The sequence below is a fragment of the Tamandua tetradactyla genome, chromosome 7 (assembly GCF_023851605.1).
Source record: "Tamandua tetradactyla isolate mTamTet1 chromosome 7, mTamTet1.pri, whole genome shotgun sequence".
In the NCBI taxonomy this organism is placed as follows: domain Eukaryota; kingdom Metazoa; phylum Chordata; class Mammalia; order Pilosa; family Myrmecophagidae; genus Tamandua; species Tamandua tetradactyla.
The window spans coordinates 111,103,774-111,118,411 of NC_135333.1; the positions used below are offsets into that span (position 1 = coordinate 111,103,774).

The 14,638-nt window shown below is 44.8% G+C and overlaps 1 protein-coding gene across 1 annotated transcript; it reads left to right on the forward strand.

Annotated features, from left to right (window-relative positions):
• Window positions 1–935: 935 nt before the first annotated feature.
• Window positions 936–12,794, forward strand: SMARCD1 (SWI/SNF related BAF chromatin remodeling complex subunit D1). The gene is made up of 13 exons (XM_077170856.1): window positions 936–1,332; window positions 1,957–2,144; window positions 2,413–2,455; window positions 2,551–2,673; window positions 3,150–3,272; window positions 4,288–4,404; window positions 5,732–5,833; window positions 6,130–6,291; window positions 6,384–6,481; window positions 7,670–7,805; window positions 9,358–9,480; window positions 10,758–10,859; window positions 10,982–12,794. Exons 1-13 carry the CDS (start codon window positions 1,156–1,158, stop codon window positions 11,033–11,035), a joined length of 1,548 nt encoding a protein of 515 aa, XP_077026971.1. The 5' UTR covers window positions 936–1,155; the 3' UTR covers window positions 11,036–12,794.
• Window positions 12,795–14,638: the final 1,844 nt, after the last annotated feature.

The window sequence follows — 14,638 nt, forward strand, 5'->3', positions numbered from 1 at the left end:
TGTGCATTGGCCTGGAGCTGGTGAGTGAAGCTGTAGGATCTTTGGCAACTCCTGATTCTTAGGAGTTCTTAGAGAGCACACCTTCCCAAAGGGAATCAGGAGCAAGGCCAAAAGTGTGCACTGGATGGGGAACAGCAGGTGTGGCTCTGAGTGACGCATGCCTCTGGTGTAATAAACTGGGTTTCAACCATCTCCTTTTCAGTGTTGTTCTTCAGTTATTTGGAAAGTTATTCAGGTCTTCCCATCAATTGCCTAATGCTGAACTTGGCTTGGCTCCAAAGAATGAGGGGGAGGAGTAAGAACAGGGTTTGAGTAGGGAGGTCCTGATCCTCCTAGAATAGAACAGGCTGACCATCTCTCTGGGAATGGTTTGAACCACTGAGCAGGTAAAGAGGGAGAGGCCAAAGACAACAAAGACCCCAGAGAGAAGTCCCACCACAATGGATTTTTTGGAGAGGAGGACAGAGTCAAATTCAAGATAAACTGGAATTTAAAATCTGGAATCAGGTTAGGTTAAAGGTTAGGAACAAGTTGGGTTGAAGTTCCAGAATGAGGTAGTTATTCAGGCATTTTATCTGTGGAATGAGCCCCGGGCTAGAAGCCAGTAAGTAGATCTGGATTCTAGGCTTTGCTTTGTTACTAACTTGATAGATGACCTCTGCCAAGTCATTTACCCTCTGAGCTACATTGTAGAATAGAATAAATAGTGCGTTCTCATCCTCAGCACCCCGTAGATATAGCAATAGGGAGTGAAATGAAAACAGTCAAAGCACTTTGGAAGGTTAAGGACGCTGCGCCTGGACGAAGCAGTTACTCTGCCATCCTCTGCATCAGAAGGTTGAGGCTGGGGCTGGGGTCCGCCTTTTCCAGGTCTTTGTCTTCCTCCCGTCGGCTTGAGGGCGCTCGCTCACAGTGGCTCTCTATCCCAGAGCTCATCTCTGTGGTCGTCCCTCCCGGACCGTGAGGGCTGGAGGGAGTGGTCAAGCTCAGCCTTTTCCGCTAGCCCTCCCGCTCTAGCCCACAGTCTCGCTACCCTGAGCCTCCCGGGCCAGGCGGGCCGGCGGGCGGACAGCCGGGCTCTCGGGGGGCGCGCGGAGGACAGGGGGAGTTCCGGTTCCGGTTCTTTGTGCAGCTGCGGCAGCGGCTCCGGGGAAGATGGCGGCCCGGGCGGGTTTCCAGTCAGTGGCTCCAAGCGGCGCCGCCGGAGCCTCAGGAGGGGCGGGCGCGGCGGCCGCGCTGGGTCCAGGCGGGACTCCGGGGCCCCCAGTGCGAATGGGCCCAGCTCCGGGTCAAGGGCTTTACCGGTCACCGATGCCCGGAGCGGCCTATCCAGTGAGTAGGGCAGGAGGAGGAGCGCTCGGGCCGGAGGCGGGGCCGATGGGGGCTCAGGAGTGACAGGGGTGTGGTGGGGGGAGAAGTAGGAGGGGCTCCCCTGGGAGGAATTCAAGCCCTGTGTAGAGTGAGGAGAATTAGTGCGAAGAATAGGAGGGGGAGACATTTAGCATCCCTACCTACTCCAAAAGGAGTATTGTTTCCGTGCATGTCAGGGTATGAGATCAGGGTTGACGGCCTCGGGCCAGGGGTGGGCAGGTAAGGGCTGGAGCCCACAGGGGCTTGGCAGCTCTAGTGCCCAGAGGAAGACAGAGGGTATAGCTGGCAAATTGGGGTCAAGTTCTAAGGAGGTAATAGCTGGCAGAGTAAATGTGGGAGGTAAATGTGTCAGATCTAGGGTAGATAGGAGAGAGCATTTGAGTGTATTCTGGTTATCGCTTATTTTCTGGGCTATATTGACCCATGGAATCACAGTTGGAGTGGAGAAAGTCCCAGTTGCTTGTATTTCGACATTACCATACCAGTCTGGTTTCATTTAAAGAACTCAGGCATCCCTCACTTTTCCTTTCTTGTTGGTCTTAATAGGGGAAACCATGACATCTCTGGGTCCTTTTCCCTCTATAGCGACCAGGTATGCTGCCAGGCAGCCGAATGACACCTCAGGGACCTTCCATGGGACCCCCTGGCTATGGGGGGAACCCTTCAGTCCGACCTGGCCTGACACAGTCAGGGATGGACCAGTCCCGCAAGAGACCTGCGCCTCAGCAGATCCAGCAGGTCCAGCAGCAGGCGGTCCAGAATCGAAACCACAAGTAAGATGACTCTGGGGCAGAGGGAGGGAGGGGGGAGATCTATGAGAACAAAGGTGGTGGGAGTATTCTGAACCAAGAAATAGTGGTTCCCTGTCAGCAGTCTGGGGCTGCAGGACTCATTTCTCAAGAATGAGAATGTGAAAGGGGAGCTCTTTGATTTGAGAGGAGCTTTGCAGCCCCTCCACATTCTATAAATGGAGTGCTGACAGCTTGTTTTCATGTTCTGACTAGTTTCATCTCATCTAATAACAGTATTTATTCTGAACAGTGCAAAGAAAAAGAAGATGGCTGACAAAATTCTACCTCAAAGGGTGAGTCCAGACTATAGGTTTTCTTGAGGATACAGTGAGTTTGAGAATAGAGATGGTCAGCTCTAGAACCTAATTGTTATCTTTCTGTTCTGAAGATTCGTGAACTGGTGCCAGAATCCCAGGCCTATATGGATCTCTTGGCTTTTGAAAGGAAACTGGACCAGACTATCATGAGGAAACGGCTAGATATCCAAGAGGCCTTGAAACGTCCCATCAAGGTAACACAGGAGAGTGCTAGGCAGAAAGCCAAAGGAGAGAACTTGGGAAACTTCAGCAGTCTTAGTGAGAAATCAAAGGCATAACATAGCTCTCTCTGGCATTTAAATTGGATCTCTCCCTTCTGCCTACAAAGAGAGAATTACATTAGGAGCATAAGAACAGAATGGCAAAGGGGAGGGGCTTTTGATGTCTCTTGCATCAGAAATATACCTTGTCCGTGTTTTTGTTATAACTGCTCTCCCATCTTGGGATCCTGGCACCTTGCATGATTATCCACCCGGCATCCCTGTGTATGCACTTGCACTCAGGCCAGTGGCCTGTGTTCTTCTCCTGGATGGAATCTCCACCAACCCTAGGGACTGGGTAGACAGTAAGCCAGTTTGTTAGGAGTAATTTTGGGGTTTGGGGAGATCCTTGTCTGCAACATCAAACCGCTGAAGCCCCACCATCAATCCTGTTTCTGCCTTCCCCACAGCAAAAACGGAAGTTGCGAATTTTCATTTCTAACACTTTCAATCCGGCTAAATCAGATGCCGAGGATGGGGAAGGGACAGTGGCTTCCTGGGAGCTTCGGGTAGAAGGACGGCTCCTGGAGGATGTGAGTTCAAGGTCCACCGAGGTCGGTGTGTCTAGGGTGGGAGCTGCTGGGAATGAGCAGTGTCCTCTGGTCTGCTGAGACTGTGAACACAGCTCCTGTTGGGAGCACAGGGACGAGGGACACTCTGTTCTCTGTACTGAAAGACAATGGTTCTTTGTGTCTGTCTCCCACAACTTTGACCCTCACTATGGGTATCATTATTGTCCTGGGATCTGACTTGTTGTTTCCCTTCCCCTAGTGCTGAGGCCATTGGATTCACCAGTATCTGAAGATTACTTTAGTTTTTTTCCTTAATCAATTGAGTTTGCTCTTGACATTTGAGGCCATAATTTTCCTTTTCTGAGTCCTTGAGGTCATTGATTCCCACTATGGTATTTCCCTCTTCCCAACTTTAATTCCTCACAGTGTAAGTGGGATAGATGTCTCTGATAAACTTTTCATTGCTTTATGAAGAACATCAGCTGATACCACAGCAGCTCTGTGGGGAAGCTCACCTCTCATTCCTTCATACTCGACAGCTTTTAATTTAAGCTGCCACAGGCAAGCTAATTTGAATGCACGTTTGCAGGAGAAGCAGGGCTCGGTGTCAGAGCCTCCTTCTCTATATAGGTCCATTCCATCTGCTGGTGTTGTCATTTGGTCCAAATAAAGCCGTTTTTGTTCTGGCTGCTCATTGCCAGTGATTCATTTCCCTTCTAGAGTCAGACTTTTCTCGTTCAAGCTTGCTTTTATGTTGTGTGCGTTAGTTTTGCTTAACTTGTCTCATTTCTCTTAGGAAACTGAAGGGGCTAAGTCAATGACCCTGTCTGTCTTACAGGCTGCTTTTCCAGGGTTCTCTTGCTACTGTGACTGGTTTAATACCCACAGAAGCCTATCTTGCTATCTCCTGAGAGATATTTAAAAGACATTTTTGAGTTTTTTCCCACTGCTGTTGTGGGTTCTTTTTTTATTGGACTTTGTCTTGGGAAGTTTTTTCTGGTCTTTTCTAACATGAATTCTCCTGTCTCTCCTCTAGTCAGCCTTGTCTAAATATGATGCCACCAAACAAAAGAGGAAGTTCTCTTCCTTTTTTAAGTCCTTGGTGATTGAACTGGATAAAGACCTGTATGGGCCAGACAACCATTTGGTAGAAGTAAGTAGTTCTGCCTTCCAGGTTTTGACTCTGTGTCTGGAGAATAATGGACTTGGGAGTCAAACTTTTAAGTGTAGGGAGAAGGGGAGGTATAAATTGAAGGGTTTTACCCCAGGTGTATAATATCACCATTGCAGTTTGCCAGTTGATCTCCACATGGCACTAGCTAAACCCAAGTTTAGTTCTTGTTAAACCCAAGAGCACTTTGGATCTAACTTGTCCCACCTTTTCAATGTTCACTATCCTGGTTGCATAGAATATCTACTCTATGCCCCTGCTTTCAAGGGAGATTCTAGTGTAGGCCTCTTGTATTTGCCAGGCCGTCTCTGCATCTTGCTAGTTAATAATGCCAAGACCCCAAGACCTTGTTTTCCATATACTGTTCATACTTTTTCTGGTGGCACTTTCTGGTAAAAGGGGTGTAATAATAAGATACCAGTATTTACCAGGGTTACCTTTATCGATCTGGGATTTCCTCTTGGTCCCTGCTCCATTTAAATTCACATTTCAAATAATCACCAGAATCCTTTAAATGCCTAATTGTATGATATTCTGAAGAAGGTATTAGCAACACCCTTCTTTAGGATATTGTCAAAACCAGAATGAAAGAGAGTCCAGCACGCCAAGTGAACTTAACTTGCTCCTTTTTTTGCCATGTAGACACAGCCCCTTAATTTCAACCACTAAGAGACATGGAGAGGTTTTTACCATCTAATAAGGAAATAAGTCATAGAATCAATAGAAATTTGTAAATATATTTAATTTAATTTTATAGCAGTAAAGGATAGTGGCTAGGAAGTAAACTTCAGAATTAGACATACCAGAGCTCAAATCACATTTCCAAGTTACTCTTCTAAGCAGTAGTTTTCTCTTCTGGAAAATAGGTATAAGACTTTCATAGGAATGTTGTGGGAATTAAGTGAGATAACTCAGGTAATTGGCTTGGATACTCTCATACAAATAAAATACTTAGTAAACGGTAGCTATATTCTATTAGTGGGTACATGTGTATTATTCATTTTGTGGATAAAGTCATCACTGGAAATTCAGGTTTACATTTTAATAAGACTCTGAATATTCAGAATTGAAAGTTTAATCTGTTTATATGGACATTACTCCCAGAGTCAATTAAAAAAACAAAACTTTATTGTAACATATATACAACATAACTTTTCCCATATGCAGTTTTTAAAAATGCCTCATGCTATTGTTCTTCTCCAGTAGCCTCAGTAATCAAAAGTTGAATATTCAGTCATTACAGAAGCTCTTCCCTCCCACCCTAGCTCTTCCTCTGGGAGAGCACTCCCTGACATCTTCCTCTCTGTAGTGGCACAGGACCGCCACTACCCAGGAGACTGATGGCTTCCAGGTGAAGCGGCCAGGAGATGTGAATGTACGGTGTACTGTCCTACTGATGCTGGATTACCAGGTATTCTGTGGTGGTGTGAGGGGTTCCAACTTTCACAGCCACATCTCATCATCAGTTCTGGTGTTTAAGGATTTAATTCTGATCATGGATATTTTGCCACCCTTAGGGACTTTAAGTTCCCTAAGTACAGGGATAGGGTTTAGACATCTGAATTTCTCTTAGTATTTTTCTACCCCAGATAAAGCGCTACATTAATGTTTGTTGAATGGGTTGCATGAATTGCCACAGTAAGCACCACAAAATTCAGGTAGACTTGGCTCACTAGTTTTGTTCCTGCACTCTTTGTTTCTCTGCAGCCTCCTCAGTTTAAATTAGACCCTCGCCTGGCTCGGCTCTTGGGTATCCATACCCAGACCCGTCCAGTGATCATCCAAGCACTGTGGCAGTATATTAAGACACATAAGCTCCAGGACCCTCATGAGCGGGAATTTGTCATCTGTGACAAGTATCTCCAGCAGGTAAATAAAGCACCATTCTTTCAGTGGAACCCATTGGATCACTAAGGGTGCTCAAAATGTCAACTTCTAGCTGCTTCTCCTTTTTCCTATAGATCTTTGAGTCTCAGCGTATGAAGTTTTCAGAGATTCCTCAGCGGCTCCATGCCTTGCTTATGCCACCAGAACCCATTATCATTAATCATGTCATCAGGTAAGTATGTGTTTGGGAGAGTATGATGGAGGTGGCTTATACCAGCTTGTAAGAGCCAGTTATCAAATTTTCAAGAATTTTGCAAGCAGATTGCTAACTACAGCCATTTAAAATTAAATTGTATAAACTTACAATTAAATACATTATATTAAAAGTAAGAGTAATATATGTTCAGAACTCATCATTTGTAATTATTTTATGTCTTTTGTATCCATGTAGTGGAAATGGCATACAATGGTATGCTATTGCATGTCTTTCCAACTCTGATCAGTGGTGAAATATTGGTAGCTTGAAATCAGCTTGGTGGGAGTATTTAAACCACAGAAATAGGCAAATGCTACAAAAAGGATGTTTTTTTCCGTGTGGAGATTAAGTTGTTAAACATTTACTGGCACTCATCACTGATAGGAGGAATCAGCAGCAATCTTTTACCTGTATGGGAGGACCTTCCAATCTGAGATTCCAACTCTTTACCTCCTTCCGATGTTTTCAGAAGATGGGTGAGCAAGTCATCTCCAGGCAGTTGGGGAGTGAAGGAAGGCAATTCCTCCTCACAGCAGCGTGTCTCTCTTATTATATACAGTCTCATTGACTTTTTCCTTTATTCCATATTAATTCCAGTAGTTAAAGACCTTCCTTTCTTTATTTAGGCTCTGAACCATCACTCACTCAATAGTAATGCCCAGAACCTACAAATTACTGTACACACGCTTCCTGGCAATTTTGGGTCATTAGAAGCTGGTCTGTCCTGTATTCCTGCCCTTTTATTTTATATGTGTTTTATTTGAATTTATTTTCAGGCTTTAAAAGGGAGAAAGATACACTAGATAATATAGTAGCGGTTTCCTCTGGGTAGGGAGTTTGAGTCAGGGATGGGAGTGAAACTTACTTTTCTCTGTCAGTCTTTTGAGCTGTTTGAAGTTTTCACTATTAAATTTTTGAAACTCAGTTTTATTGAGGCATAATTTATATGCTATAAATTGCACACATTTAAAGTATAGTGTGATAACTTTTGGCAAATTTGTATACTATGTAGCTACCACCAAAGTGAACATGCAGAATGTTTCTGTCAGCCTTGAAGTTTTCTTACACCATTTTGCATTCAACCCCTGGGCCATCTTTTTGATCCTCTATAATTAAATCTTAGGAGCCAAGTCCTTTACCAGACTCCTTTGGTTTCCTCCCCAGTGTTGATCCTAATGATCAGAAAAAGACGGCTTGTTATGACATTGATGTGGAAGTGGATGATACCTTGAAGACCCAGATGAATTCTTTTCTACTGTCTACTGCCAGCCAGCAGGAGATTGCTACACTAGACAATAAGGTAGGGCCTCTGCCTTAAATGTTTGGGTGCCCCCAGCCCCTATCACAGCTTCTAGGCCAAACTTCCAGCTTTTGTTTTTTCATTCATACAGAATATACTGACACCCAGTATATACCAGGCGCTGTGCTTGGTGCTAGTTAGAGCCATACAAACAGGGGTTCTGATTCTGGTGATGCTTTTAATAGCTTTGAGCCTCAGTTTCTGATCTATGAAATAGAGACTCTAATACCTATTTTATAAGGTTGATATGAGGATTACATGAGACAGTGTATGTAAAGCACATGACACTGTGCCTGGTGCGTAAAAACAACAAATGATAGCTGCTGCTGCTACTGTTACTAGTCTCATTATTATTTCTCATTGACATTTTAAGCATAGTCCCTGCAGATAAAGCCAGTAGTGTTCTGAGAACACAGAGGAGACCAGGGAAGCTTTTTTGGAAGAGTTGATTCCTCAACTAAATCTTGAAGAACAAAGTGGGAGTTAATGAAAGGGGAGAAAGGATAGTATTGCTTGGTGGCAAAGGGGAGCAGAGGATGTTTCAAAAAAAGGGCATAAAGTAAATAAAGGCCCAAAGGTGAGAGAGAAAGCCTGGCATATTCAGGAAGTACAAACTGTGTATGTGCTAATATAGCTCAGAGTGCCAGGGATGGGAGCTGGATAGGGAAGTAGGGCCAAATCATGAAGGAATTTTGATGCACAGAAAACTAGTATATACTTTGTCCTGAAGACTATAAGTCCTTGTTGAAAGATCATCACCCGTGGAGGGATTTATTCCATTTGCATTTAGAATGGCCATTGGCAGGAAAGCAGAGAATAAATTGGAAGAGGGGTAAATATGGAGGCAGGAAGCCAGTTTGGAGGCTGGTGCAGTAATCCATATGGTATATGCTGAAGGCCAAAATTTAAGGTACTGACAGTGAGGATGGAAATAAGTAGGGAACAGCAGTAGGGGAAAAGGTAATAAGTTTAATTTAGGATATATATAAGGTGTCTTGAGATGTCAAGAAAGCAGTTGGATTGGTTGAAGTTTAGAAAATGGATTCTGGACTGCAGATTGGGAGCCCAAAAGTTTGTCAATGGTAGTGAAAGATAAGCAAGTGGATGAAATTGCCAGGAAGAGTGTGTACAGTAAGAAATGAAAAGAGCTGAGGACAAAACTCAGAGAACCACAGCTTTTGAGACAACCCTCTAACCATTTATTTTCTACCTGAAATGGGTTCATTTATTTATTTGAACCCATTTGTGCTGTGAATTGAGTGTCTACTGTGTAGCTTTGTCCATAATGGGCATTTTGGAGACTAAAAGGAAACTTCTTTCCATGGGGAATACAGACACACAGAATCAAGTGTAAATTATCTAAGAACAGTGTGTACGCATTCCAGGAGAATTCTGAGGGCCAGAGCAGTTGCAGCTCTGGGCAGCAATGTCATTTCTGGGCAGCACTGTGCATGTTGGTTGGGAGAAACACATGGAAATGTCTGGCAGTGCTTGCCATTTAACTTTGAGTTTCCCCAGTTTGAAATGTTAAGAGCTTCTCTTTTCCTCTCAGATTCATGAGACAATAGAAACTATCAATCAGCTGAAGACCCAGCGGGAGTTCATGCTGAGCTTTGCCAGAGACCCGCAGGGTTTCATCAATGACTGGCTCCAGTCCCAGTGCCGAGACCTCAAGGTAAAGAACCTAGGAAAGATGCAGAGGGACATAGGTCAGTCATGTACACATTTGCTTTATTTCTGTAGCACTTGGTAGAAGAGCCTGAGGGGAAAGTGAGAAACCAGGTTTTCATTAACACATTTCAGGGTCCGTTTTGCAATTAAGTAGGGACATGGAAGCTGAATCATTAAGTGTTTATTTAGTACTGTGTGCTGTCACTGTGCTCCATATTGTAGGGGATACAGAAGTGGAAGTTCTGATCTGTGCCTTCAAAGCAGCATGCATTCATTTTTTTTTTTAATTTGAGGAGCTTGTTATATCTTTTTTTTTCATCTCATAGTTGTATATTCATCATCATGATCATTTCTTAGAACATTTGCATCAGTTCAGAAAAAAGAAATAAAAAGAAAACAAAAAAAATTCATACATACCATACCCCTTACCCCTCCTTTCGTTGATCACTAGCATTTCAATCGACTAAATTTATTTTAACATTTGTTCCCCCTGTTATTTATTTTTAATCCATATGTTTTACTCATCTGTCCATAAGGTAGATAAAAGAAGCATCAGACACAAGGTCTTCACAATCACATAGTTACATTGCGAAAGCTATATCATTATACAGTCATCTTCAAGAAACATGGCTATTGGAACACAGCGCTACATTTTCAGGCAGTTCCCTCCAGTCTCTCTGTTATGCCCTAACTAAAAAGGTGATATCTATTTAATGCATAAGAATAACCTCCAGGATAACCTCTTGACTCTGCTTGGAATTTCTCAGCCATTGACACTTTGTCTCATTTCTCTCTTCCCCGTTTTGGTCGAGAAGGTTTTCTCAATCCCTTGGTGCATGCATTCAGTTTTGAGGAACTAGGCTAATATGCATTAAAAAAACAGTAAACCGTATAAGACATTATCAGAACTGGCAGTACTGGTATTAAAATAATTCAGAAGAGAAGAGAGATTGATTAGGCTTCATGGAAAATTGGGAATTTTCCATTAAGATATTGAGATATTTCCCAAAAAGAGCATCATAAACTCAGGCAAGAAGGTAGAACGTAGGAGTGAGCATGGAATTTATGAAAAGTGCTCCCATCTCTTACCTTTGGTGAATGCCACCATAATTACAGAGACTGAGCACAGAAGCAAAGAGAAGGGAGTACCAGGAAAGATTCCTGAACAAGGCAATGACTTGTCAATAGAAGGATTGACTTTGGGTGTGAAGGAATGAAATAAGTCTGATTCCTCCCCCTTCCCCTCATACCTCCCATCCCCCTACCCTACTATCCCTTCAGACCATGACTGATGTGGTGGGTAATCCAGAGGAAGAGCGCCGAGCTGAGTTCTACTTTCAGCCTTGGGCTCAGGAAGCTGTGTGCCGATACTTCTATTCCAAGGTAGGTGTATGGGAGAAATTAACAAAAGGCAAAGGGCATACACTCCTCATGGAGGTCATTGGTGTTAGGTACCAGCTTCTGATTTGTCTCATCTGCCATTCCTTCCGCTATTTTCTCCTTAGGTGCAGCAGAGACGACAAGAATTAGAGCAAGCCCTGGGAATCCGAAATACATAGGGCCTTTCCCACAGCCCTGATTTGGCTGCACCGATTGTTTTTTTTGGGCCCTGCACTGCCTGCCTCATAGCACCTGCATTGGTCTTGCTTGGGGCCTTCCAGGGGATGTTGCTGGTTGAAGGACAACACCAGAATGAAGAGGGTCTCACATTTCTGTCTCACAAGACACCTATTATCCTCTTCTCCCATCCCATCCCTTCCTACCCTCAAGCTTCCCAGCCCCACAAAATTCCCATGTGCCTCTACCCTGCCCTGGTCTACATAGGACCTCTAGATAGTGTTAGAGAGAGAACCTGTAGGTATAATCAGTGCTCTGAATGGATCTGGCCTAAGGCCAAGTGGTCTTCAAAGGGACTGGCTACACTGATCTGCCCTTCAGAGACCCAGGAGTTGGGAACTTTGGCCCCTTCTCTGAGACTCAGGCCTGGGGGCACTCTATAAGCTAGTTGATCTTGGCTCTCCTGATAACAGACTCTAATTTCCCTCCTTCCTTCCATAGGTTTGGAGTGAATGCGTCCTTTACATGTTGCCCTCTAGCACTAATGGAGCTCTGACTCTAGGGCTCCAGTGAGGCCCAAGTCATTCCCCAGCCCTCTGGATTGGCCTGCAGCTCCCTGCTTCTCTTACTACCTAGTAGGGAGGCCACATCAGTATTGGAGTTTGTTCTTTAACCATTGCTCCTACCTAACACACTCCCTGTCACTGCCCTTTTTAGGATTCCCTCATATTTGCCCTAATCCAGGGCATTTGGGTGGGGAAATCTTGCCTTTTCCTGTCAAAGTCCCAGGGATCAAACCTGGGTACTGTTACTGCCAGCAGAGGCTGTTTCTTCCTCCTGTTGCTCAGAGGGATGACTGATTGATTCACTCCATCTGTCCCTTCCATTTCCCCACTGTTTAATGGAGAAACAGGCCTAAAATCAAACGGGTAAAAGCCCTGGGCCACCCTGTCTTCCTGACCCTTGTCTGCCTAGTTGACACCCACCTGTGGCTTCAAGGGCACTGAGGAGTGAAAAGCGCCTAGGGCTGGAGAATAGCTCTGAGTTGGGTTTGTGACTCTTCCCTCTCCCTGCCTCACAGGATTATGATTCCCTAGCCCCTGCCCTCAATGCTTCAGACCCCTCAGGTAGTAGCAGGACCTTATGATCTTGGCCCATTGGCGCTGAGATGGTTTTGCATCTTTCCAGGAGAGCCTCAGATTCTTCCAGGTTGTGTCACCCCAGAGTTAGCATATCCAGGGCTCGCAGATTCAACACAGCAGGGTGGGAGACAGCTGGGTATAGAGAGAATTCTGTTCAGCATGGGCTCTAAACCCACAGAACTGACAAGCCCCTGCTTCCCCACCCCCTCCTCAGGCTCCTGCGAGCACATCGTCCAGTCGTTTATCCCTGCTTGTTCCAGACTGGGGGTGGCAGAATTTTCTCCCCATTTTCCCCTTTTCCTGCTATTTTCCTACCCCTCCCTTGAAAGGTTCTCCCCACAGTGGCACTGGATGACCTCTGTCTTAGGGGCAACTGAGCCCTGGCCTGGCTCCTGGCTGGAAACATGAGAAGGAAGTTCAGCACCCCTACACAGTGTCTCTGTTGAAGATAACTGTTTTTATTAACTGAATTACTGTTTTTTTTCATGGACCAAAATTTTTTTTGTACTGTCCCCTTATTGATGTCACCCAGTTTTAATAAAAGAATCTTCTGAAGGATGGGTGCCCCCCCACCTATGGAGGGTGAGCTCTTCCTTGAGCTCTTTCTCCTCTAATATTAGCCATGCTATGTGTTTGTTCATTTATTTGATAAATATTTATTGAGACCTGCTGAGTGCCAGCTATGACGCTAGGCGCTGGGAATATGGTGGAAAACAAGGTTCCTACCCATGTAGACCTCAGGTTCTCTTATAGATTGTTCCATAACAATCCAGTGGTCCAGCTGGCTAGATGCTGGTTGGATTGTCAGTTTGATCTTAGAATCCTGCCTCCATTTCCTCTGTTGAGTAGGTACTTGATGGGTCAGTGACACTAACTCCTCCCTTATCTTTTGGACTCCCCAGGGTGTAGAAGCCTTTTAGCTGACGCGGACTGTCATGAGTGCCTGTTATTCCTTAGGTGTGACAAATTGAGCCTCCTCTGGAGGAGTTCCACCTCTTCCGTAGGGCTTCTGTCTAGAAAGGGACCAGGGCCTAGATAACCAAAGGCATTTCAGTTCTTAAAAACAGAATGGAAGTGCTATATTGTCATCTTCCTACTACCTCATACTGTCCTCATACCTTGTTTTGGCAGAATCTTGAAGACTTGCTTAGGAGTAATTATTCCGTAAGCAAAAGCCTGAAATTTAATTGCACTTCTCCCTGCATTCCACTTGGTAGCTTATTATTTCTCTCTGTGCCGTTATCCAGCTTGGTTTACCCAAAAGGGGGTTTTACAGTGGGTGTCTCCTGCATTCCAAAGTTGTAGTTAAAAAACTCGTTTGCCTATGTGGATGGGCACACACAGGCATTACCTGTATGCAGTCAAACCCATTGAAGATATGACCAATGGAAGTTGCAGGTTTATCAGACTTGAGTAGGAGAAGCAGGGAGAAGAGTGTGTGGGTGGTGATAACTTGGAGTGGAGAAAATTGATGTTAAGGACATTGAAATGGCATCTGTTTTTACTCAGCCTGACTACATGTGTAATGAGTGACTGATGAACCATTATTAATTTTAAGCAAACAATCTACAATTTGCTCTTGGGAAAAGAGCTCTAATGGTACAGATAACTTCCTATGACCAGCCAACCCTCAATCTTTGTCTCCCTATTACCTAAAGTGACTGTAGTACTGAAATGAAAGATGTAAACATTTAGGCTAAAGCAAGGGTATTATTTTATGCATAAACATTCATTCTTCAGGGTTCCTGTTATGTGCCAGGGACAGAAGCACCCTCCTCTTCCATCACCCATAAGTAGTGCTCCCAGCTGGCAGCCTGGCACTGGTACCATGGTTCCTGGCCAGTGCAGTAACTGAGTGGATCTGTGGGAGGCTGGTGCTGTATTGCGTGCAGCTTTGTTCTAGGGAAACAACCAACTAATTTCACGTTAAGTTCCTCTTATGGGAACTCCTTGGCCATGGGAGAACATGGTGGGCTTTTCCTTGGCAGTTTCTGGAACTTAGAAAATCATTTCTCCCCAGATTTGACCTCCTGCCTGTTTACTCTTACACAGTGGTTGCATGTAGACTCCCCTTTAGCCCAGTGCTTATCACTGTTGCAGGCCAGCAGCAGCCCAGGGGAATGGAAACACCCACTTAACAGTCTGCCAAGCCAGGAGGTCAGCATGTGAGCACACGGTGGTGCCTGCCCTCTAGGCTAAGGTGCCCCCAATAACTGGAGTTTCAGGGTCCTCTTGCCCCATTCTCTGAATTGGTATAGAAACCAAAGCTCCCTCTTAGTCAAATATTGCTGTGGGTATTGTAGAGCCCTGGAACTGCTAAATGCATTCCTTCCATTCTCAACTCCCCAAGTCACACATTCCACTTACTCTCAATAGTAGCATTCTGAGACCACAAAGCTTGTTCAGAGGTCTCAGCTGCCCCTGAGAAAAACTGCTGTCTCAGGTACTGCTTCCCTGGGCTCT